Below are 24,823 nucleotides of genomic sequence, written 5' to 3'. Positions count from 1 at the left end.
AATCACTTGGGAGTTTCTGGATTTTGGGCAAACCAGTCCTTTAATTTAAAATAATGCCATTGTTGATTAGATGCTATTTTCATTAATTACGCTATTTTCTTTTGAACCATATGGTCTATCTACAAGAAAGTCATGGACATTATGGAGACGGTAAAAAAAAAAGAAAACTACAGTTGAAGTCGGAAGTTTACATACACCTTAGCCAAATACATTTAAACTCGGTTTTTCATAATTCTTGACATTTAATCCTAGTAAAACTTCACTGTCTTAGATCAGTTAGGATCTCCACTTTATTTTAAGAATGTGAAATGTCAGAATAATAGTAGAGAGAATGACTTTTCAGCTTTAATTTCATGTTTGGTTAACAGCTGATGAATGGGGCAGCAAAAATGTAGCCACTCTCAAATACATAGACGCAAGAACTCTCACTTATGGATGCAAGGACTGACCATCCTTGAGATCAAAATTATAATTGTAATCATGTATGGCTTGTATGGCTTGAAGTTAAATAAGCTTATATTTTGGGTTCTGATGGGGTAAGACTTGCTCATGAGGCATTTCTAAGTTACATTCTTCAAAAATCAATGGCTATATTTTAATAATTTAAAAGTCAAAAAATTGATGTACCAATCCCAGATTGCCCCTTTAATGGATTTAATTAAATGAATCAATTAATTAAATCTGATGTCAACCAGATGTCATCAAACGGGCTCTCATGCAAGCACTCATGCACGCACGCAGCACACACACACTCACTCACGCACACACGCACGCACGCACGCACGCACGCACGCACTACACACACACACACACACACACACACACTTGTGATTGACTATAGGATATACAGTATATGATGATTGTATGTGCGTGTGTGAGTCAGTATGAATGTGTGTGTGAGCGTTTGTGTGTTTGTGTGTTGGAGTGTCAGAGTGAGTGTGTGTGAGTGGGTAGAATGTTTATAGAGTGTGTGCGTATGCATAGAGCCAGTGCAAAAAAATATATACAATATAAGGGTCAATACAGATAGTCTGTGCATCCATTTTGTTAGCTATTTAGAAGTCTTATGGCTTGGGGATAGAAGCTGTTCAGGAGCCTCTTAGTACCAAGCAGTGATGCAGCCAGTCAAGAGACTCTCAATGGTGCAGGTGTCAAACTTTTTGAGATTTCAACAGATTTTTACTGTTTATTGTAAAATGAATAAATGATTGTCTTTATGTAAGGACATTCCAACCTTGTTTAGCATTAGCTAGTCAAATTGTGGCATGATTGAACTATTTGTATCCGGCTGCATCAGTTTCAATGCGGGACTTTTCTTTTGAAGGCGAACCGCTGATTGCACTCATCGCGAATATTGCTCACTTCACAGTCGTGACCAGAAGAACGAGCCGAGCTAACGTAATCATTCGGCTGGTCAAGTTTGTAACGGCAACGTTATAATACCAGTGCAGTCAAAGGCTGTCGACAAAGGAAAGCCAGAATATCATTCTATATTGATACCCTTGTCTCAACTGTAAAAGTAAAATTGTCAGTTTTTGCAAAGCTAGCTAGGTAACTAACACGTTAGGTAGTTCGCCTTACACTACAGCTAATTGATATATGCTAGTTAGCATCACGTAGCTAGCCTGTGCTCTCCCTCTTCGACAACCGCTCCCTGCTACGCACTGGCAGAATGGCCTTAAAACGAATTCACAAGGTAAATGGATTGTTGTTTGACGCTTTGCCGTAAATACTGCTTAATAAGTTAGATCTTCTGTAGCAGGTAACTAATGTGGTGAAATTGGTATGTCGTTTTAGTTAGATAACTACGTTAGTTAATGTCGTTGTACAGTGGGCAGCTGACTATAACGTTAGCTAGCTCGCTATAACCTTAGCTCGCTATAACGTTAGCTGGCCAAGCGTGCTGCCTTGGCTTTTGGTTAGCCATTTTAGCTAGCAGTAGCAAAGTGGCAGCAGGGCCTAGCCTAGCTAGCTAATGTCAGTTAGTTTTAGCCACTTTAAAGTGAGTGTGACCAAAACATTAGTAAAGAATCTAAGTAGCTAAAATCCAAGCTAAATGACTCGACTAACGGTAGGTTAGTTAGTGTAAAGTGCGTTCGCTAGTAACGTTATCCCTTAAACTTCTACTGGAGCTAACAAGATATGGTGAAACCTGATGAGAGGGAGGATAAGGCTGTTGCATACCACTAACGTTACCAGCTCGTGGCATGTTTCGGGTTGGAGTTCCTTGCTGGAAATATAAACCTTGTCATGCAAGTTGGCCAAGTCAAGTGTTATCCTGGTGTGGGTATTTTTTTCTGGCCTCTACTATTTTAAGAAACACGGGCATAAAAATAGACTTAGCTAGCTGCTGTGGTGTTACTACTATGTTAGTCTGGAATTGCAGTCCCCCCCAAGCCAAGTTCTACATTAAACACCTCTCCTAATCTTGGTTTATAGGTGTCATTCACTGACACTTGAGTTGAACATTTAGTTAGTTGAAAGCATACCATATTACTCAGCTTTGAATGTTATAGGGCCGTGGCATTAAGTGGTAGGTATGCCTATTCTATTGTCATTGGCAAACATTAAAACTAAAACACCATGGATGAGGTCACCAACATTACATTGCTGTAGTAGGTGTTAAACCAATGCCTACACCCTTTATTTTTTTTTTTAAGGGGGGCGTGGGTGTTATGTAAGGAGTATCTTATAAATGTTCAGTTTGAATAGATGTAAACGAATGTTGGCCTATGCTGCTAGCTGTTCACCTTAAGTGGGACAGGGCCCATGCCTAAAAATAAATTGTTGGTATCCCAGGATGTTGCTTCAAAGCCCTTTGAGTCCTGCCTGAAAATAAAGGGGAACATTGGTTGTTACTGTACAAATAACTTCTAGCATAAAGAACCTATTGGAATTAGTTTAAAAGGTACTAGTAGATGAAAAAAACATGAGTGGGCGCACACCCAGAAAAATTTGTTTGTGTGGAGGTGCTGACTAACGGTGAATAAACAATAAGGCACAGTGATGCCGACACGTTGGTAAATACCCATTAAAGTGCTGGGAGTTTATATATGGAGTGTGCAACTTTGTTGATAGATTATAGTTTCAAAGATACTGACACAATTGAACTGAATTGAACCCAGCATAGTTTATGAAACCAACAACAAAATGTAGACCTAAACATTAAGTACGATGCGTATAACTCAGATTTATTAATTTGCTTCTTATCAAAAACCTTTCTAATTTCACTAAGCCCACACTTTAGGTTTGCTTAACCACAGAGAAGTGCTTGAGTGCAGATAGACACACACTGACATCAATGCTGCCGTTGTCTTTCCCTCCCGTTTGGGCTCCCACAGTATAACACTGGTCAGGCCAATCCTCATTCTGACTCAGGTGTTTGAGTAAGACATTGCCACAATTTGTCGGGGTTAGGCTTTCATCTATCATGCAAAGTTCTGTATTCCCTATCGCTAGATGCTAATTACTTGCCTCGACTCACATACGCATCACTCAAATCTATACAGGCCTATGTTTATTACTGAGTTATAGCAGGTCTGTATTTACATAATGGTTGAGTGTTGATCTTTCTAACCGGTTAGTTGACCATGGGAGAGGAATCCTAGGCCCATGTCACACAGGCTGTTAGCCTGTTACTGGTTGAGTGACAGCTGTGTGTCTTTATACGCTAGCTCAGCTTTGCACAGACACCACCTGTGCCTGACGGAAACACAGCCCACAGCTTCCTACCTGTTCAAGGCTTGGCTTACACCTCTTTTACTGATCTATTTGATGACAAACATTCTCATCCACTCCCAATCAGACTCATATGCAATATAGACGGTAATCAACAGGACCCTGAACAGCTTCTACCCCCAAGCCATAAAACGGCTAAATAGTTAGTCCAGGTTATTGGTTATCTGCATTGACCCAATTTGCACTAACTCTATTGACTCACCACATATGCTGATGCTACTGTTTATCTATCCCATTGCCAAGTAATTTTATCCCTACCTACAGTGCGTTTGGAAAGTATTCAGACCACTTCCCTTTTTACACATTTTGTTAAATTAGCCTTATTCTAAAATAGATTTGAATATATTATTTAACCCATCTTCCCCCTAATACCCCATTATGACAAAGCGAAAACAGGTTTGTAGAAATTAGTGATGCACCGATATCACATTTTTGGCCGATACCCAGTATTTTCCTTGCCAAAGAAAAACGATACCGATAACCAATTATACTTTTTTTTAGCGGCCTTTTAAGCATTCTAACAGTTAAATAGTTAACACACACATGGACACAGCAGTCTAAGGCACTGCATCTCAGTGCAAGAGGCGTCACTACAGTCCCTGGTTTGAATCCAGGCTCTATCACATCCTGCCGTGATTGTGATTCCCATAGGGCGGCGCACAATTGGCCCAGCATCATCCGGGGTAGGCCGTCATTGTAAATAGGAATTAGTTCTTAACTGACTTGCCTAGTTAAATAAAGGTTACACACACACACACACCACGCTGACCAAAAGTTATTGTGTTGGCATTTATGCATGTCCCCATTACCAGTAAAACATAATCAAAACCTATTTTTTTCACTTACTTGCTGTGCAGTTTCATTGTTCATTTGTTCAGTTTCATTCTCAACCAGGATTTCTATGGAATGCCGTTTGGGTCTTTGCTATGGAATGCCGTTTGGGTCTTTGCTATGGAACGCCGTTTGGGTCTTTGCGTGTCAAAAAATATACTATAACACTACTTGACGTGTCAAATAAGCTTGTTCACCAATCAGGACCTGAATATGACTGCACGTCACATAATCATTTAACGCGTTCATTCATTTTTTACGTAGTTATTACACATTGATTACACTATCACTCGTATTTCATATGTCACGATTCATCGATACGTGTGCTATGATGTTGGTAAAGTTGTCTCGCGCACCTACAGTGCTGGTCATAAAAAAAGCTAGGTATCTCATAGCAAACAATGTTCTTCGCCAAAAACATAGCAAAACATTGTTTCATTAGCTATAGTTAGCTAGCTAACTATATTGCTAGGTGTCATCATCTAAAGTAACCGTCATTTATAAGACAGTTCTTATTTGATTAATGGTCAGACCAATCTATGTGAAGCTAGCCACAATAAGGATTAGCAACAAAAGTGGACTTTGCGTATTGCCTTCAAAATAGAAGTGTCATAATTCTACTTTTTGTATTCATTTGCATCACTGTCAATTACATACTTTTATTTAGAAGGCAAAGCGCAAATTCCACTATTGTGCCTAATTCTTATTGTGGCTAGCTTCACAACACAACCCCGTCCGGTTGAGCCTCACTAGCCAGATGAAGCTAGTTGGCTGCTTATAACGTTATCTTTGGGCAACAGGGTTAAGTAGCTGGCTAGCTATTTATTTTCATGAACTGAGGTTCAATTTCAATAGGCGAACAAGTGTCAACCTAGCTAATACTTACAAGGATTCTTAAATCATTGCTAAGAATAATGAAAATGACTGGTCATTGTTTTCAGGCTGGTTGTATTGTTGCTAGCTAAGTACCAAGCTAAAGCTAGCTACCCCAGAAGTTGCTGTCAAACAAATGATGCTATATTACCAACGTGGTATTGTAAACACATCGTTCGTGGCCGGTGTTTGCTTGTTTGCAGACTTTTTCGTACAGCTTTGACTGCTATTGTATATTTTTTGACACGCAAAGACACATAAAATGGGACGCTGTTTGGATGTCGTGAAGCTAATAGCAGTGACGCTATCACTGTTTAACTCCGGTAGGGCAACATCTGAAAAATAGCTCTCTTGGTAGTGTGTGCCGGTGCTCAACCAGTCGGCGAGAGCCAGCATCACCCACGACAGAGAATGGAATTCATTGCCCTTGACAATCAACCATTATCTTGGCTTTAGTGGATTTCGCCTTTGAGTTGTCTCGCTGAAATTTTGTTACTCTTTCAAATGACTGCTCGACTTGTTGACTGCGAGAACCACACAGCAGACATTGTGGGCTAGTTTATGCTGTGTTGCACGTATAGCGCACAATTTTATGTGCCGTCATTACGTCATGTACCTACGTTATATAGGTATGCACAGCAGCTTTGACATCGGTTTGGCACGTATCGGCCGATACCGATGTTGGCATTTTTAGCTAATATCGGCCGATTCCGATATGTTCACCGATATGTTGTGCATCCCTAGTAGAAATGTTTGCAAATGTATTAAAAAATTAAAACAGATACCTTATTTGCATAAGTGTTCAGACCCTTTGCTGTGAGACTCGAAATTGAGCTTAGGTGCATCCTGTTTCCATTGATCATCCTTGAGATGTTTCTACAACTTGATTGGAGTCCACCTGTGGTAAATTCAATTGATTGGACATGATTTGGAAAGGCATACACCTGTCTATATAAGGTCCCATAGTTGACAGTGCATGTCAGAGCAAAAACCAAGCCATGAGGTCGAAGGACTTCTCCGTAGAGCGCTGAGACAGGATTGTGTCGAGGCACAGATCAGGGGAAGGGTACCAAAAAATATCTGCAACGTTGAAGGTACCCAAGAACACAGTGGTGTCCATCATTCTTAAATGAAACCACCAAGACTCTTTGTAGAGCTAAACCTGTTTTTGCTTTGTCATTATGGGGTATTGTCTGTAGATTGATTTGAGGGGGGAAAAACTATTTAATCCATTTTAGAATAAGGCTGTAACGTAAGTATCTACCTCAATTACCTCTTACATCTGCACATCGACTTGGTACTGGTACCCCATGTATATATTCCTTGTGTTATAATTTTTCTATTATTCTCTCTGCATTGTTGGGAAGTGCCCGTAAGTAAATATTTCACTGTTAGTTGCACGGTATACCGATACCACGGTAATATCAGTACCAAAACATCATGATACTTATGATACCAACATTTTAGAATACCGTAGTACTGTTTCATATGATACTACCACATTTTTCAGCTCTTCTAAAGAACCAGCTGGCACCTATTATAACAGTTTTATAAAGGCAGTTTTCCTAAATTCAGATGGATTTAAGCAAAAGCCACTCGTATGCGCCGGTCTAATAATATCCACTTCACTTTAATGTGCAAATCACGTGGCAGCTGTAATCCGCCAGCCGCATCCCCTGCCAACCCTCACTCACCTGCTTCTCTCCATCCTCTCTTCCTGCGCATCTGTTGCGCCATCCGTTTTTAAAATAGAGTTTAACCGTGATGGCGAGCAGGGATGCAGACCCTGATGAGTCTTCTGTTATATTTGTACATTTGTGACATTGGAGCAGAGTGAGAAAAGTTGATAACCATGAGCACAGGCCAGTTTGATTTATACTGCAAGTTCGCTGTCATGCAGACTCTAAGCGCCAGAGAGGGGAAATGGAGCACAGCTTCGCGGTTGGCATGCTTGCAGCTTTACAGCAGAGAACGGCATGTCTCTAGCCTAAATGGTTTAAAAAAAAATAATACCCGTATTACAGGTGCTACCTTTTTTTCTTCGTATTGGGATTAGCGCTAATTTATACTGGTCAAAAATCGAAATGCAACATGCAACAATTTCAAAGATTTAACTGAGTTACAGTTCATATAAGCAAATCAGTCAATGGAAATAAATAAATTAGACCCAAATCTATGGATTTCACATGATTGGGAATACAGATATGCATCTGTTGGTGAGCCTGATGAACCAAACCACTAATCTTTCTGATGATACCAACATATTTCATCACTTTGCTGCAGACAAATTGAATATGATCTTTCCAGGATAACTTTTCATCAATTAGAACTCAAAGGAATCTAGTGGATGTGACTTGTTCCATTTCATTCCCACCAATTGAGATCCTGGCTCAGTTTTACAATATTTTGTGTTCTTACTTGTGAATACAATAAAGTTGGATTTTTGTTAACGTTTAAAGATAATTTGTTTATCTGGAACCATTCAGAAAATGTGGCCATGTCTGAGTTGGCTTCATTAACTGGTAAATCAAAATTCTTGTGTAATGAAAATCTAGTTGGTATCATCAGCAAAGAGAATGGGAAGTACGGTAGAAGACACAGCAGCAAGGTCATTGATATAGATTATGAATAACAAAGGTCCAAATATCAAACCCTGTGGGACGCCACAGGATATCTTGGCCCTGGTAGATGCTAAGGCCATTTGCCTAAAAACATTCTCTATCATAAACATAACTATATAATCATGAAAACCGTAATAATGCAATTTAGAAAGTAATAGTTTGTCAACCGTGTCAAACGCTTTGGATAAATCTAAAAAGATGCCAAGAGCGTATTCATTTTTAAGGGCTGTAAATATTTATCCGCAAGTTGCAAAAGAGCCATATCTGTGGAATATTTTTTCCGAATACCATATGGGTGCTCACAGAGAATAGTTTATTTTTTAAATGTTTCAACATTCTTTTATACACCAATTTTTCTAGGATTTGAGAAAAACATGGTAGTACAGATATTGGGTGATTTATTTGGAAAACATCTTTGATCCACAGATTTTTTTAGATGGGGATAACAATTTTCTAATCTTTAGGAACAATACCAGTTCGCATAGATTTGGTAAAGATGTACAGTTGAAGTCGGAAGTTTACATACACTAAGGTTGGAGTCATTGAAACTCGTTTTACAACCACTCCACACATTTCTTGTTAAAAAACTATAGTTTTGACTAGTCGGTTAGGACATCTACTTTGTGCATGACACAAGTAATTTTTCCAACAGTTGTTTACAGACAGATTATTTCACTGTATCACAATTCCAGTGGAAAAAGGGGGATGCTTGCAAGCCGAAGAACACCATCCCAACCGCGATGCACGGGGTGGCAGCAGCATGTTGTGGGGGTGCTTTGCTGCAGGAGGGACTGGTGCACTTCACAAAATAGATGGCATCATGAGGATGGAAAATTATGTGGATATATTGAAGCAACATCTCAAGACATCAGTCAGGATGTTAAAACTTAGTAGCAAATGGGTCTTCCAAATGGACAATGACCCCAGGCATACTTCCAAAGTTGTGGCAAAATGGCGTAAGGACAACAAAGCCAAGGTATTGGAGTGGCCATCACAAAGCTCTGACCTCAATCTTATAGAAAATTTGTGGGCAGAACTGAAAAAGCGTGTGAGCAAGGAGGCCTACAAACCTGACTCAGTTACACCAGCTCTGTTAGGAGGAATGGGCCAAAATTCACACAACTTATTGTGGGAAGCTTGTGGAAGGCTACCCAAAACGGTTGACCCAAGGTAAACAATTTAAAGGCAATGCTACCAAATACTAATGGTGTGTATGTAAACTTCTGACCCACTGGGAATGTGATGAAATAAATAAAAGCTGAAATAAATCACTCTCTACTATTATTCAGACATTTCACATTCTTAAAATAAAGTGGTGATCCTAACTGACCTAAGACAGTGAATTTTTACTAGGATTAAATGTCAGGAATTGTGAAACTGAGTTTAAATGTATTTGGCTAAGGTGCATGTAAACTTCCGACTTCAACTGTATATGTTTTTTAAACCATCTTGCCTATGCCGCTCTATCATTTTTCATCCATATATTTATATGTGTATATATTCTTATTCCATTCCAAGCTTCTAAACCCATGACATCATTTTCTGGAGTTTTCCAAGCTGTTTAAAGGCACAGTCAACTTGGTGTATGTAAACTTCTGACCCACTGGAATTGTGATCCACTGAATTATAAGTGAAATAATCTGTCTGTAAACAATTGTTGGAGAAATTACTCGTGTCATGCACAAAGTAGATGTCCTAACCGACTTGCCAAAACTATAGTTTGTTAACAAGAAATTTGTGGAGTAGTTGAAACACTTAGGTTGGAGTCATTAACTTGTTTATGTAAACTTCCGACTTCAACTGTACATATGAGATGAGTAATGCAATATATGTAAACATTATTAAAGTGACTAGTGATCCAATTATTAAAGTGGACAATGATTTCAAGTCTATGTAGGCAGCAGCCTCTCTGTTAGTGACAAGCCAAATTTCTTCAGCCTCCTGAGGTTGAAGAGGCACTGTTGTGCCTTCACCACACTGTCTGTGTGGGTGGACCATTTCAGTTTGTCTGTGATGTGTACACCGAGGAACTTAACTTTCCATCTTTTCCACTGCTGTCCTGTCGATGAGGTTAGGGGGGTGCTCCCTCTTCTGTTTCCTGAAGTCCACGATCAGCTCCATTGTTTTGTTGACGTTGAGTGCTAGGTTATTTTCCTGGCACCTCTCTCCTAGGGCCCTCACCTCGTCCCTGTAGGCTGTCTTGTCGTTGTTGGTAATCAAGCCTACTACTGTTGTGTCGTCTGCAAACTTCCTGATTGAGTTGGAGGCATGCATGGCTAAGCAGTCATGGGTGAACAGGGAGTACAGGAGGGGGCTGAGGACGCACCCTTGTGGGGCCCTAGTGTTGAGGATCAGCGAAGTGGAGATGTTGTTTCCTACCTTCACCACCTGGGGTGACCCGGCATGGGTTGAGACCCAGGACCTCCAGCTTAATGATGAGCTTGGAGGGTACTGTGGCGTTGAATGCTGAGCTGTAGTCAATGAACAGCATTCTTACATAGGTATTCCTCTTGTCCAGATGGGATGATGCAATCGCCATCACACTGCACTATCTGTGTGTAAGCAGATTGAATTGGGGCGGTAAGCAAATTGAAGTGGTTCTAGGGCAGGCCTGGGCAATTCCAGTCCTCTGGGGCCTGATTGGTGTCACACTTTTCCCCCATCCCTAGCAAACTCACCTGATTTTTAAACTAATTGCATTTTTAACTGAAGATCATGATTAGTTGATTATTGGAGTCAGATATGTTAGCTGGGGCAAAAGTGTGACACCAATCAGGCCCCCGAGGATTGGAGTTGCCCAGGCCTTGTCTAGGATGACCGGTAGGGTGGAGGTGATATGATCCTTGACTAGTCTCTCAAAGCACATCATGATGACAGAAGTTAGTGCTACGGGGTGATAATCATTTAGTTCAGTTACCTTTTGCCTAGTTTGGTACTTGGGTATCTTTGCCTTCTTGACCTTCTTGGCATGTGGGGACAGCAGACTGGGATGGGGAGAGATTGAATATGTCTGTAAACACTCCAGCCAGCTGGTCTGTGCATGCTCGGAGGACGCGGCTAGGGATGCTGTCTGGGTCGGCAGCCTTGTGAGGGTTAACACGTTACGTCGGCCACGGAGAAGGAGAGCCTACAGTCCTTGTATTATCCTCAAAGCGGGCAAAAGTGTTTTGTCTGTGACGTGGCTGGTTTTCCTTTTGTAGTCCGTGATTGTCTGTAGGCCCTGCCACATGCGTCGGAGCTGTTGAATTGCTACTCCACTTTGTCTCTATACTGACATTTCGCTTGTTTGATTGCCTTGTGGAGGGAATAACTACACTGTTTCCATGGTTAAATGCAGTGGTTCGCGCCTTCAGTTTTGTGCGAATGCCACCATCTATCCACAGTTTCTGGTTAGGGTAGGTTTTAATAGGCAGTGGGTACAACATCTATACACTTCCTTATAAACTTAGCTCACCGAATCAGCGTTTACGTCGATATTGTTCTCTGAGGATACCCGGAACATATTCCAGTCTGCGTGATCAAAACAATCTTGAAGCGTGGATTCCGATTGGTCAGACCACCTTTGATTAGTCCTTAGCATGGGTACATCCTGTTTGAGTTTCTGCCTATAGGAAGGGAGGAGCAAAATGGAGTCGTGGTCAGATTTGACGAAGGGAGGGAGGGGGAGGGCCTTGTATGCATTGGGGGACTTAGATTAGCAGTGATCCAGTGTTTTTCTTGCGCGAGTGCTACAGTCAATATTCGGATAGAATTTAGGTAGCCTTATTCTCAAATTTGCCTTGATTAAATCCCCAGCTACAATGAATGCAGCCTCAGGATATATGGTTTGCATAATGTCCAGTGAAGTTTCGGCTTGAGGGGGGATATCGGCTTGAGGGGGGATATACACGGCTGTGACAATATCCGAGGAGGATTATCTTGGGAGATAATACGGTTGGCATTTGATTGTGAAGAATTCTAGGTCGGGTGAATGTTATTACAATTACACCATGAGTCGTTAATCATGAAATATACACCCCTGCCCTCCTTCTTCCAGGATATATGTTTATTCCTGTCAGCGCGACACACAAAGAATCCAGGTGGCTATATCCCGAGAGAGCCATGTTTCCATGAACAGAGTATGTTAAAATCCCTGATGTCTCTCTGGAAAGCAACCCTTGGCCTATTTTCGTCTACCTTGTTATCTAGACTGGACATTAGCGAGTAATATACTCGGCAGCGGTGGGTGGTGTGCACGCCAACGAAGTCTGACCAGAAGACCACTCCGTCTGCCTCTTCGGCGGCGTTGTTTTGGGTCAGCCTCTGGAATCAGTTCAAATGCCCTGGGTGGTTCGGACAAAGGATCCGCTTGAGGTTAGGTGAAACACATGAACAAAGTACAGTAAATATGTGTATCTGTTGGTGTGTATGCGTGTGTCAAATCAGTGTAATATAGAGTCACTTGCCATAGGCCTACGAGATGGGGAGTGAACGACCAGCTGATCATACTTCAGGTATGCGATGTTGCCTTTCTTTCGTTCTTCAATTAGTCGTGGCGGCAGTTCCTTTATTTTGAGGTGTACCTTTTCGGAGAAGTCTTCATGAATGAAGATTTTGGTTCCCTTCAGGCACTTGGCTCACTTGAGAATCTCCTCGTCTTTGAACCTGAGCAGTTTCACCACTATAGATCTGGGCTGTCCATCGGGGAAGAAAGTGCCATTCGTATGCGCCGTCCATCTCGATGCGTTTAGGGTCCAGTTTAAGTTCATCTGCCAGGAGTTTCTTGGCCTTGACAGTAGGTCTAGGCAAATTTGATTGGCACAAGAAGAAAGGAAAAGGGTCTGCTACTCATGAGATGTGCTTCAATGTAAGCCTAAAATATATTTCAATTATCTTTCTGGTGCTTCTTAAATGTTATATGGTGCCTAACGTTATAAGTTGGGAGCTGTGTGTGTGTGTGTGTGTGTGTGTGTCTGTGCTAACTGAGTAAAAGTTTAATGCGGTGTTTTCCCTTATTGCCACAATGACTTGCAGATCATTATACATGTATATTCCTTCCTCCCATTCCTCCAGCCAAATCACAGGTAGGCCTTTGCAAATCAGAAATTCTATGCAGTATTCTATTATACACTGAACAGTGTGAAGTCAAATTCAGTTTGTTGTGTTGAGTAGAATGTGAATTTCAGTGACAGGTTTCTGCAAAGCACATGCGCAGAACATTTATAAAATGTGAACAAGGGGACAGGGCGAACAGAACTCTAGGCTGCTCAGAATTTTTAACCCTGTGGTATTGTGACATCACTAGTCTACACCTGTTGTTTACGAAGCATGTGACAAATATACTTTTATTTATTGGCAGAAGAAGTTCTTACATAATCTGGTTTCCTGAAGTGTTTGCTCTGGCAGGGCTCTGCAAGAGACCATGTTCTCTACCACTGCAATCCAAGAAACCTGTTAAGTCACTGCCCACTTTCACTAGAGCCTAGACTAGTCATTGTGCTATGTCATTATAAAAATTGATTCCTCTTTTCATCCGTCCCTAATTAACCTTTAGAAGTACTTACTTTGCCGTGCTCTTTGCAACGGCAGCAATGTAAATACAATGTAAATGCCCTTCGAAATACAACTGTGAGGTCTGTGCAGTAGCAGTATCATGGAGTTTGCTGTTTCCAGTTGTCCTATAAAAGAATCACCAATGCACACGTGTTTGTAACCACAGCCATTATGCTGGATAAACTAAATGGGTGAAGTTGAAGGGATGAGAAACTCAATAACCATGTTGGTTGTGGGACTGATGGTGTCCTGGTTTGGTCCCTCTTTCAGGAGCTGAACGACCTGGCCAGGGACCCTCCTGCACAGTGTTCCGCCGGCCCTGTTGGAGATGACAGTAAGGCCAAACCAAGCACTTTTATTTGAGCGAACATTCTCAACATTGAAACATGTTTCTAACTGTATCTACTTTCTGTTTTTGCAGTGTTTCATTGGCAAGCTACTATTATGGGGCCTGTAAGTATAATTTATGAAGTGTTTGCTGGTTGAAGTTGCATTAGTTTTGGCTGGTCAGTGTGTCCGTTGACATGTTCGTTTCTTTTCAGAATGACAGTCCATACCAAGGTGGTGTTTTTTTCCTGACCATTCATTTCCCCACAGACTACCCCTTCAAACCACCTAAGGTAATTATTTCCTCTCCTGTTCCTCTGTTCTATTACAATTAATAGTTTTCTTGATGTATGTAGACGATTGAGGAGTATGGTTTCTGTTGATCTATATAATCATGTGTTTGATTGCTGCTCCAACCTTTTCATTGCAGCTAGCATTCACCACAAGAATTTATCACCCAAATATTAACAGTAACGGCAGCATCTGCCTGGATATTTTGAGATCACAGTGGTCTCCAGCATTAACTATCTCTAAAGGTAGGATGTCTGTTGTTTCTCATGCTTTGTGATACACATTTTTACCTTGTGACTTCACTTCACATGCCTAAGATCCACTTCTAATACTTTTTTAAATCTCCTTTTCAGTACTTTTGTCCATTTGTTCTCTCTTATGTGACCCCAACCCTGACGACCCGTTAGTGCCAGAAATTGCCCGTATCTACAAAACAGATACTGAAAAGTAAGTATACTGTAGACCCAGCTTTGTCTACATTTTGTTCATGAACTGCATACTCTAATATTTGTGAAAAATATTATGCTACTTTTTGATCCAAGACTTGAACGAGAGAGGTGCTAAATGATAGTTAATTCCTATAATGTCATATCTTTATAATATAGGACTTTTCCTTCCATATCAGGTATAATAGACTAGCGAGAGAATGGACAGACAAGTACGCTATGCTTTAGGGTAAGACTGCCCTGCATTGTGAAGGGAGTGGACCGTGTGTGTCTGTGGTGGAGCTTTATGGGTTGTGACCAGGGGAGAAGGACTCCTCTCCCTTCTCATTGAAGCCACGAAGTTCAAGGCTGACCGCGGTACTGCAGGCATTGTTTGCAGAAAACAAGATCCCTCCCATTATAGTGAAGGGGAAAATGGCAATCTTTGTGTAAATAAATATATTTTTTTTGAAGACTATCATGGCACCAATTACTTTTACTACACCAGGTGTATTTCCTGATAATTTAAAAATCGTACGCAGAGTTCTGAGGATAATTTTGTAGCTAATGGCAGCCTGCAGTACCCCGGTCGGCCTTCAACTTGAGATACTCAATGAGAGGGGGCAGCACTGAGCTAGCCTGCAACGTCACTTCCCGGTGTAGCTCAAACTGCATGTTATGTCTACATAAATCTGACATGAGACGCCATCTCAACTGACTTATTTGATTTCAAATGCGTGAATGAGTGGTGTCATGCGATCGATAGCTTTGGCCAGACATTTTTTGTGGGTGGGCCTGCAGAAATGTGGGTGGGCCCAAAAAAACACAGACTTCCTGCAATTCTACACATTTTGTCATTGGGTAGAGAGGAAACTGTGCCTTTTTTTTTATAGCTAATCTCATGCTATTCTACACATTTTGCTGTGAGGTTGAGAGAATTTAGCATTTTTAAAGCTAGTTAAAGTAGAAGTGTGACTGAGCTGTCTTGTTTGCTAATGAAGTAAGCAGTGGCATGGTGCATATAGCCATAGAAGCACAGTGGTTTCTGCCTCAATGCAGTCATATTCTTGGCTTATTAGGGGTGTGGCTTTCAGTTAGATGTCATTCCAGTTCATCTGAATGTCATTCCAGTGCATTGCTTGCTATGAATTCTATCTGATGGTGTTTGCATGTTTAGGTAAAAAGACAAATGTCCTGTTTGGCACACTAACAAGTAGAGAGCATACATTTATTTATATACACATATACAGTACCAGTCAAAAGTTTGGACACACCTACTCATTCAAGGGTTGTTCTTTATTTTTACTATTTTCTACATTGTAGAATAATAGTGAAGACATTATCAAAACTATGAAACAACATATTTGGAATCATGTGGTAACCAAAAAAGTAGCCACCCTTGATGGCAGCTTTGCACAATTTTGGCATTCTCTCAACCAGCTTCATGAGGTAGTCACCTGGAATGCATTTCAATTAACAGGTGTGCCTTGTTAATTTGTGGAATTTCCTTCCTTAATGCGTTTGAGCCAATCAGTTGTGTTGTGACAATGTAGGGGTGGTATACAGAAGATAGCCCTATTTGGTAAAAGACCAAGTCCATATTATGGCAAGAACAGCTCAAATAAGCAAAGAGAAACGACAGTCTGTCCTCAGCGTGCATGCACCCGGCCCGCCACAGGAGTCGCTAGAACGCGATGGGACAAGGACATCCCTGTTGGCCAAACCCTCCCCTAACCTGGACAACGCTAGGCCAATTGTGCACCGCCCCATGGGTCTCCCGGTTGCAGCCGGCTGTGACAGAGCCTTGACTCGAACCAGGATCTCTAGTGGCACAGATAGCAACTGCGATGCTGTGCCTTGGACCACTGCGCCACTCGGGAGGCCCCAAGACACTTAACCTGTTAGGGCTAGGGGGCAGTATTGACACGGCTGGATAAAAAACATACCCGATTTAATCTGGTTACCACTCCTACCCAGTAACTAGAATATGCATATACTTATTACATATGGATAGAAAACACCCTAAATTTTCTAAAACTGTTTGAATGGTGTCTGTGAGTATAACAGAACTCAAATGGCAGGTCAAAACCTGAGAGATTCCTTTACAGGAAGTGGCCTGTCTGACCATTTCTTGAACTTCTTTTCCATCTCTATCATTTACTAAGGATCTCTGCTCTAACGTGACACTTCCCACGTCGTCCATAGGCGCTCAGAGCCCGGGAAAAAACAATGTCGTCATCCCAGCCCCAGGCTGAAACACATTATCGCCTTTCTCAAGTGGCCGATCAAGGGACACTGGGCTTATGCGCGTGACCCCGACCGCCCCCGCCTTTGGGATTTTTTCCTCTGTTTGCCGAAAAGGAGATTCTACGAGAAAAATGTCGTAAAAATTGATTTTAAACAGCGGTTGACATGCTTCGAAGTACGGTAATGGAATATTTAGAATTTTATTGTCACGAATTGCGCCATGCGCGCGACTCTTCTTTACTATTTCGGATAGTGTCTGGAACGCACGAACAAAACGCCGCTATTCGGATATAACGATGGATTATTTTGGACCAAACCAACATTTGTTATTGAAGTAGCAGTCCTGGGTGTGCATTCTGACGAAGACAACAAAAGGTAATCAAACTTTTATAATAGTAAATATGATTATGGTGAGTGCTAAACTTGCCGGGTGTCTAAATAGCGAGCCCGTGATGCCTGGGCTATGTACTTAGAATATTGCAAAATGTGCTTTCACCAAAAAGCTATTTTAAAATCGGACATATCGAGTGCATAGAGGAGGTCTGTATCTATAATTCTTAAAATAATTGTTATGCTTTTTGTGAACGTTTATCGTGAGTAATTTAGTAAAATGTTAGCGAATTCCCCGGAAGTTCCCCGGAAGTATGCTAGTTCTGAACGTCACATGCTAATGTAAAAAGCTGGTTTTTGATATAAATATGAACTTGATTGAACAAAACATGCATGTATTGTATAACATAATGTCCTAGGGTTGTCATCTGATGAAGATCATCAAAGGTGAGTGCTGCATTTAGCTGTCTTCTGGGTTTTGGTGACATTATATGCTGGCTTGAAAAATGGGTGTCTGATTATTTCTGGCTTGGTACTCTGCTGACATAATCTAATGTTTTGCTTTCGTTGTAAAGCCTTTTTGAAATCGGACAGTGTGGTTAGATTAACGAGAGTCTTGTCTTTAAATGGCTGTAAAATAGTCATATGTTTGAGAAATTGAAGTAATAGGATTTTTAAGGTTTTGAAAATCGCGCCACATGCTGGCAGTGGCTGTTACGTAGGTGGGACGCAAGCGTCCCACCTAGCCCATAGAGGTTAACCAGCATGGCTACCACAGCATTCTGCAGCTATACGCCATCCCATCTGGTTTGCACTTAGTGGGACTATCATTTCTTTTTCAACTGAACAATGACCCAAAACACAGCTCCAGGCTGTGTAAGGGCTATTTGACCAAGAAGGAGAGTGATGGAGTGCTGGATCAGATGACCTGGCCTCCACAATCACCCGACCTCAACCCAATTGAGATGGTTTGGGATGAGTTGGACCGCAGAGTGAAGGAAAAGCAGCCAACAAGTGCTCAGCAAATGTGGGAACTACTTCAAGACTGTTGGAAAAGCATTCCTCATGAAGCTGGTTGAGATAATGCGAAGTGTGCAAAGCAGTCAAGGCAAAGGGTGGCTACTTTGAAGAATCTCAAGTGTAAAATATATTTTGATTTGTTTAACACTTTTTTTGGTTACTACATGATTCCATATGTTATTTCATAGTTTTGATGTCTTCACATGTAGAAAATAGGACAAATAAAGAAAAACCCTTGAATGAGTAGGTGTCCAAACCTTTGATTGGTACTGTGTGAGATGTATACCAAACATTAGGAACATCTTCCTGATATTGAGTTGCACCCCCCCGCCTTCAATTTTTCAGGGCATGGACTCAACAAGGTGTCCAAAGCGTTCCACAGGGATGCTGACCCATGTTGACTACAATGTTTCCCACAGTTGTCAAGTTGGCTGGATGTCCTTTGGGTGGTGGACCATTCTTGATACACACGGGAAACTGTTGTGTGGGGGAACCCAGCAGTGTTGCAGTTCTTGCCACAAACTGTTGCGCCTGGCACCTACTACCACCCTCTGAATTGCACACACACAATCCACGTCTAAAGGTTTAAAAATCCTTTAACCAGTCTCCTCCCCTTCATCTATACTGTTTTGAAGTGGCTTTAACAAGTGACATCAATAAGGGATCATAGCTTTCACCTGAATTCACCTGGTCAGTCTGTCATGTAAAGAGCAGGTGTTCTTAATGTTTTGTACACTCAGTGTGTGTATATACACTGAACAAAAATATGAACGCAACATGCTGAGTTTTGCTAACCTCTCTGGATTAAAACCAAATTTTGATGTGTACTATATTACGTATTACCGTGTAGTTTACCAATAAAACGGTCTGACGGGGTTGTGGACATACTCGGTATACAAATCCCAAAAGAAAGAAATGATCTTACTCCAATAAATTTTTATAGAAAGTTAGCAAAAATAGATAAGATCTTGCTACCATTGAAAAGGAAAATACCTGTCTATTATTGGAAAAATCACCCTGATTAACTCTCTAGTCATATCACAGTTTACCTACAGCTAGTGACCTGCTTTATAAATTCTATGAACAAAAAATATTCCATTTTATTTGGAATGGCAGGCCAGACAAAATTAAAAGGGCCTATTTTTATACTGAATATGAATTAGGAGGGCAGAAATGATTAAATATTAAAGCATTAGACCTCTCACTAAAGGCATCAGTCATACAAAGTTATACTTAAATCCAAATTGGTAAGAATGCCTCACCCCATGTTCAAGAATGGCCTTTTTCCCTTTCCAGATTACAACTGCTCACTTTCGGTTATTTGAAAACAAAATAATCTCCAAAATATCGTTATTTTTTTTAAACAAGCTTTAGAAAGTTGGTTGCAATTTCAGTTTAATCCACATGAAAAGACAGAACAAATAATACAACAAATCTTGTGGTTAAACGCAAATATACTAATTGATGAAAAAAAAAAAATGTTTAAAGGTATTTTAGTGAATGATATCATAAATAGGACTGGTGGAGTTGTCAGTGCTGTTGTGAAGCATCACAGCACAGTTGAAAAATATATGACAAATAGAAATCCAAAATGGATGGTGTTAAGAGATAGATGGGAGGGGTTGAATGGAGCTGAAGGGTGGGACTAATAACAAACGTAAAACATACAGGGTCTGTAAAATGTATATAGGTTCAGAAATGTTGTGAAATAGCACAGTTACAAATAGAAATCAAACTGGATGGACATCAGAAATAGAGAAAGGACTAAAAACAAACAAAATATAACTATTGTAAAATAGGTTGTCTGTAAAATGTGTATAGTATGTATAAAGTGAAGGTAGAAGCCTAAGTGTTATTGTTTATTAGTTTACTCCAATTGGGGGAAGGGTGGTAGGGTATAATAAAGGTATATTCTAAAAAAAGTATGTATATCTATATTCGTGTGTGTGTGTGTGTGTGTGTGTGTGTGTGTGTGTATATATTATATATGAGATTGGAAATTATGCAGACAATTACATTGATGGAAGCAACAATCTTTCCGCAATATTAAGCTGATCCACCCCTAAGGAAAAAATACGATTTTAACGAGTTAGGGTTTGTAGAAAAAAAATCACGCCATTAAAATAAATAAATTAAGCCCTAATCTACAGATTTTACATGATTGGGCAGTGGCGCAGCCATGAGTGAGCCTGGGAGGGCATAGGCCCACCCACTTGGGAGCCAGGTCCCTCCACTGGGGAGCCAGACCCAGCCAATCAGAATGAGTTTTTCCTCACAAGGACTTTAATACAGACAGAAATACTCCTGAGCACCCCCATCCTCAGACGATCCCGCAGGTTAAGAAGCCGGATGTGGAGGTCCTGGGCTAGCGCGCTTACATGTGGTCTTTGGTTGTGAGGCCGGTTGGACGTACTGCCAAATTCTCTATAACGACTTTGGAGGCAGCTTATGGTAGAGAAATGAACATTCAATTCTCTGGCAACAGCTCTGTTGAACATTCCTGCATTCAACATGCCAATTGCACGCTCCCTCAACTTGAGACATCTGTGGCATTGTCTTGTGTGACAAAACTGTACATTTTAGTGGCCTTTTGTTGTCCCCAGCATAATCAGCTTCTTGATATGCCACACCTGTCAGGTCGATAGATTTTCTTGGCAAAGGAGAAAAATGCTCACTTAACAGGGATGTAAACAAATCTGTGCACAACATTTTAGAGAGAAGCTTTTTGTGGAAAATTTCTGTGAATTTGTCAACTCATGAAAAATGGGACCAACACTTTACATGTTGCGTTTATTTTTTGTTCAGTGTGTGTGTGTGTAGATCTTTTTTGTTGTTGTTGCTCAATATGATTGGGTGGTCCTGGCTCTTCAGTGGATGGGCCGGGACCACCGCTGCCTAATACAGTTGATATATACAGTCATTGGTTGTGACAGTGATATTATTGACAGCACTTCAACTAACTCTAGGCTGACATATTTGGCCGCTCTAAATAAATCTGCCTTTGCTTCGGTAGATTTGGGCTTGGTTCTGACAGTATTTCCACTGTCTGTCTGGGACTGTTTATTGACAATATTGAATGCCATTTTGGTGGGACTATGGGGGGTTTTATGTGTGAACATCATGGATCTCAAGTTCAACTTGGGTAGTTGGCAACCTGTTACGGTGTTGTAATGCATGGCGTTGTTCTTGATCTTCGCACCCCTTGTCTATTGTGTATTGATTGCCTATTTTCTTTTTGCTGATTTGTTCTTTCTCCACAGGTACAACAGAATAGCCCGGGAATGGACTCAGAAGTATGCCATGTGATAATCTGTCATGGTCGTAACAACTTGCATTATAGATGGAATAAACTTTCAATTACTGTAATTCTTTTGCCCATTTGGCCGCTGCCCCTTACCATCAGCCAGTAACAGTCATTTTCTTTGTTTCGCACCCCCCCCCCCCCTTAAATTTATTTACATGCTCTTAACAAGGAAAAATGTCTCCATGGCCCCCTTCTTTCCAAAAGATGCTAATTGATCAGAACTCTCAATGGAGCATGTATCTGTATAAAGCCAACCACAGCCACTTTGTGAAGAGCTCTTGATTTCTCTAAGTTCGCGCAGAAAGTGCCAACTAAAAGGAATAAGGATTCTCCAAATGCCACAATTTCTGTATTGAGAGGATCAACATGGTGCAATCACATTTTTGTAAGATTTGCCAATAGCGTTAGAGGTCTGTGAATATTATACACTTACTCTTAACTGTTTGAATGGAGAATTGCTGAAGTTAGCTATATCTGCAGTAAATAAGGACAAACATTTTATGCATGTTGATAAGATAAATAATTGGTTTATGTGCTGCTGAGAATGAAGAGTTGAGAGCAAACGTGTCCACTTTTTAAAGTTTCACCTTTTTTGTTAATTCTTTTCCTTTCATTGTTTTTAGAAGGGGAGCCATTAGTTAATCCATCATCCACAACACTGTTCTCGCTTTTGCACTGAATATGTTATTCAAACCTCTCAATGGCTGATCGATCAACTAATAGCTCTGCTATTTAATGGTTACTTTTATTTTTTTTCTCAATAAAGTTGAACAAATAACCCTCTGGTATTCTGGTGTGTTTTGTAACATAACTACTTTTTAAATGTATGAACATGGAGATGCATTGGGACTGTTGTTGTTAGTCTGTTCTGGTTGCACTACAAGTAGAAAACGATATGCCGCTGAGAACCCCCTCAACAACTGTGGGGCTATTTATAGGCCCCCCATGACTAGAGCAGCTATGGCCTTTCAGATGTAATAGTAGCCATGTCTTTTCCTAGACTCCTTACCTCCATTTAAGCAAATCTTTGAAGACTTGGACTTGTCAGAGCAAGTCCACATCAGTATTGAGATGCACCTGGATGCTGAATACCTGCATTTTGAATCAGGAAATGTTTATTTACAGTTTGGTCATTTAGCAGACCAATCCAGAGCGACTTAGATACATAGATATCCTATTACACTGAATACAAATATAAACTTTACATGTACAGTGTTGGTCCCATGTTTCCCAGAAATGTTCCATACATACCAAAAGCATATTTCTCTCAAATTTTGTGCATAAATTTAACATCCCTGTTAGTGAGCGTTTCTCTTTTGCCAAGACAATCCATCCACCTGACAGGTGTGGCATATCAAGAAACTGATTAAACAGCATGATCATTACACAGGTGCACCTTGTGCTGGGATGAAAATGCCACTGAAATGTGCAGTTCTCACACACAACGCCTCACGTTTTGAAGGAGAATGCAATTGGCATGCTGACTGCAGGAATGTCCACTTCTTTACCATAAGCTGCCTCCAATGTCATTTTAGAGAATTTGGCAGTACGTCCAACCAGCCTCACAACCGCGTAAGTAACCACGCCAGCCCAGGACCTTCATATTCGGATGGAGGGGATGCCAAAGAGTAATTCTTTCTGTAATAAGGTCCTTTTGTGGGGAAAACTTGTTTTGATTGGGTGGGCCTATGTCCTCCCAGGCTCACCCATGGCTGCGGCCTGTGAAATCCGTAGATTAGGGCCTAATGAATTGATTTAAATTGACTGATTTCCTTAACTCTAAAATCTTAATTGTTGCATGTTTATTTGTCTGTATAAAATATTGTACAATGTACAGTTGTGGCCAAAAGTTTTCAGAATGACACAAATATTAATTTCCACAAAATTTGCTGCTTCAGTGTCTAGATATTTTTGTCAGATGTTACTATGGAATACTGAAGTATAATTACAAGCATTTCATAAGTGTCAAAGGCTTTTATTGACAATTACATGAAGTTGATGCAAAGGGTCAATGTTTGCAGTGTTGACCCTTCTTTTTCAAGACTTCTGCAATCCGCCCGGGCATGCTGTCAATTAACTTCTTGGCCACATCCTGACTGATGGCAGCCCATTCTTGCATAATCAATGCTCGGAGTTTGTAAGAATTTGTGGGGTTTTGTTTGTCCACCCGCCTCTTGAGGATTGACCACAAGTTCTCAATGGGATTAAGGTCTGGGGAGTTTCCTGGCCATGGACCCAAAACATCAATGTTTTGGGTCACTTTTGCCTTATGGCAAGGTGCTCCATCATGCTGGAAAAGGCATTGTTCGTCACCAAACTGTTCCTGGATGGTTGTGAAAAGTTGCTCTCGGAGGATGTGTTGGTACCATTCTTTATTCATGGCTGTGTTCTTAGGCAGAATTGTGAGTGAGCCCACACATGAATGGTCTCGGGATGCTTTACTGTTGGCATGACACAGGACTGATGGTAGCGCTCACCTTGTCTTCTCCGGACAAGCTTTTTTCTGGATGCCCCAAACAATCGGAAAGGGGATTCATCAGAGAAAATTACTTTACCTCAGTCCTCAGCAGTCCAATCCCTGTACCCTTTTCAGAATATCAGTCTGTCCCTGATGTTTTTCCTGGAGAGAAGTGGCTTCTTTGCTGCCCTTCTTGACACCAGGCCATCCTCCAAAAGTCTTCGCCTCACTGTGCGTGCAGATGCACTCACACCTGCCTGCTGCCATTCCTGAGCAAGCTCTGTACTGGTGGTGCCCCGATCCCGCAGCTGAATCAACTTTAGGAGATGGTCCTGGCGCTTGCTGGACTTTCTTGGGCGCCCTGAAGCCTTCTTCACAACAATTGAACCGCTCTCCTTGAAGTTCTTGATGATCCAATAATTGGTTGATTTAGGTGCAATCTTACTGGCAGCAATATTACATTTACATTTAAGTCATTTAGCAGACGCTCTTATCCAGAGCGACTTACAAATATCCTTGCCTGTGAAGCCTTTTTTGTGCAAAGCAATGATGACGGCATGTGTTTCCTTGCATGTAACCATGGTTGACAGAGGAAGAACAATGATTCCAAGCACCACCCTCCTTTTGAAGCTTCCAGTCTGTTATTCGAACTCAATCAGCATGATAGAGTGATCTCCAGCCTTGTCCTCGTCAACACTCACACCTGTGTTAACGAGAGAATCACTGACATGTCAGCTGGTCCTTTTGTGGCAGGGCTGAAATGCAGTGGAAATGTTTTTGGGGGATTCAGTTAATTTGCATGGCAAAGAGGGACTTTGCAATTAAT

At 41.1% G+C, this 24,823-nt stretch overlaps 1 protein-coding gene across 3 annotated transcripts; it reads left to right on the top strand.

Annotated features, from left to right (window-relative positions):
- LOC100194508 (ubiquitin-conjugating enzyme E2D 2 (UBC4/5 homolog, yeast)) lies at window positions 1-22,317 on the top strand. Of its 3 annotated transcripts, none has more exons than XM_014199398.2 (8): window positions 1-150; window positions 13,866-13,929; window positions 14,017-14,048; window positions 14,138-14,215; window positions 14,353-14,458; window positions 14,567-14,660; window positions 14,839-14,888; window positions 21,496-21,702. In XM_014199398.2, the coding sequence occupies exons 1-7, from the start codon at window positions 133-135 to the stop codon at window positions 14,885-14,887; spliced, it is 441 nt and encodes a 146-aa protein (XP_014054873.1). In that variant the 5' UTR covers window positions 1-132; the 3' UTR covers window position 14,888; window positions 21,496-21,702.
- Window positions 22,318-24,823: the final 2,506 nt, after the last annotated feature.

The sequence above is a fragment of the Salmo salar genome, chromosome ssa05 (genome assembly GCF_905237065.1).
Source record: "Salmo salar chromosome ssa05, Ssal_v3.1, whole genome shotgun sequence".
Classification (NCBI taxonomy): domain Eukaryota; kingdom Metazoa; phylum Chordata; class Actinopteri; order Salmoniformes; family Salmonidae; genus Salmo; species Salmo salar.
This window is presented reverse-complemented; position numbering and strand designations above follow the sequence as displayed.

Coding starts and splice junctions, on each gene's coding strand:
- LOC100194508 (XM_014199396.2), top strand. CDS start 1,673: ATGGCCTTAAAACGAATTCACAAG. Junction 1,697..13,865: donor CCTTAAAACGAATTCACAAG/GTAAATGGATTG, acceptor TCCCTCTTTCAG/GAGCTGAACGACCTGGCCAG. Junction 14,661..21,495: donor TACAAAACAGATACTGAAAA/GTAAGTATACTG, acceptor CTTTCTCCACAG/GTACAACAGAATAGCCCGGG.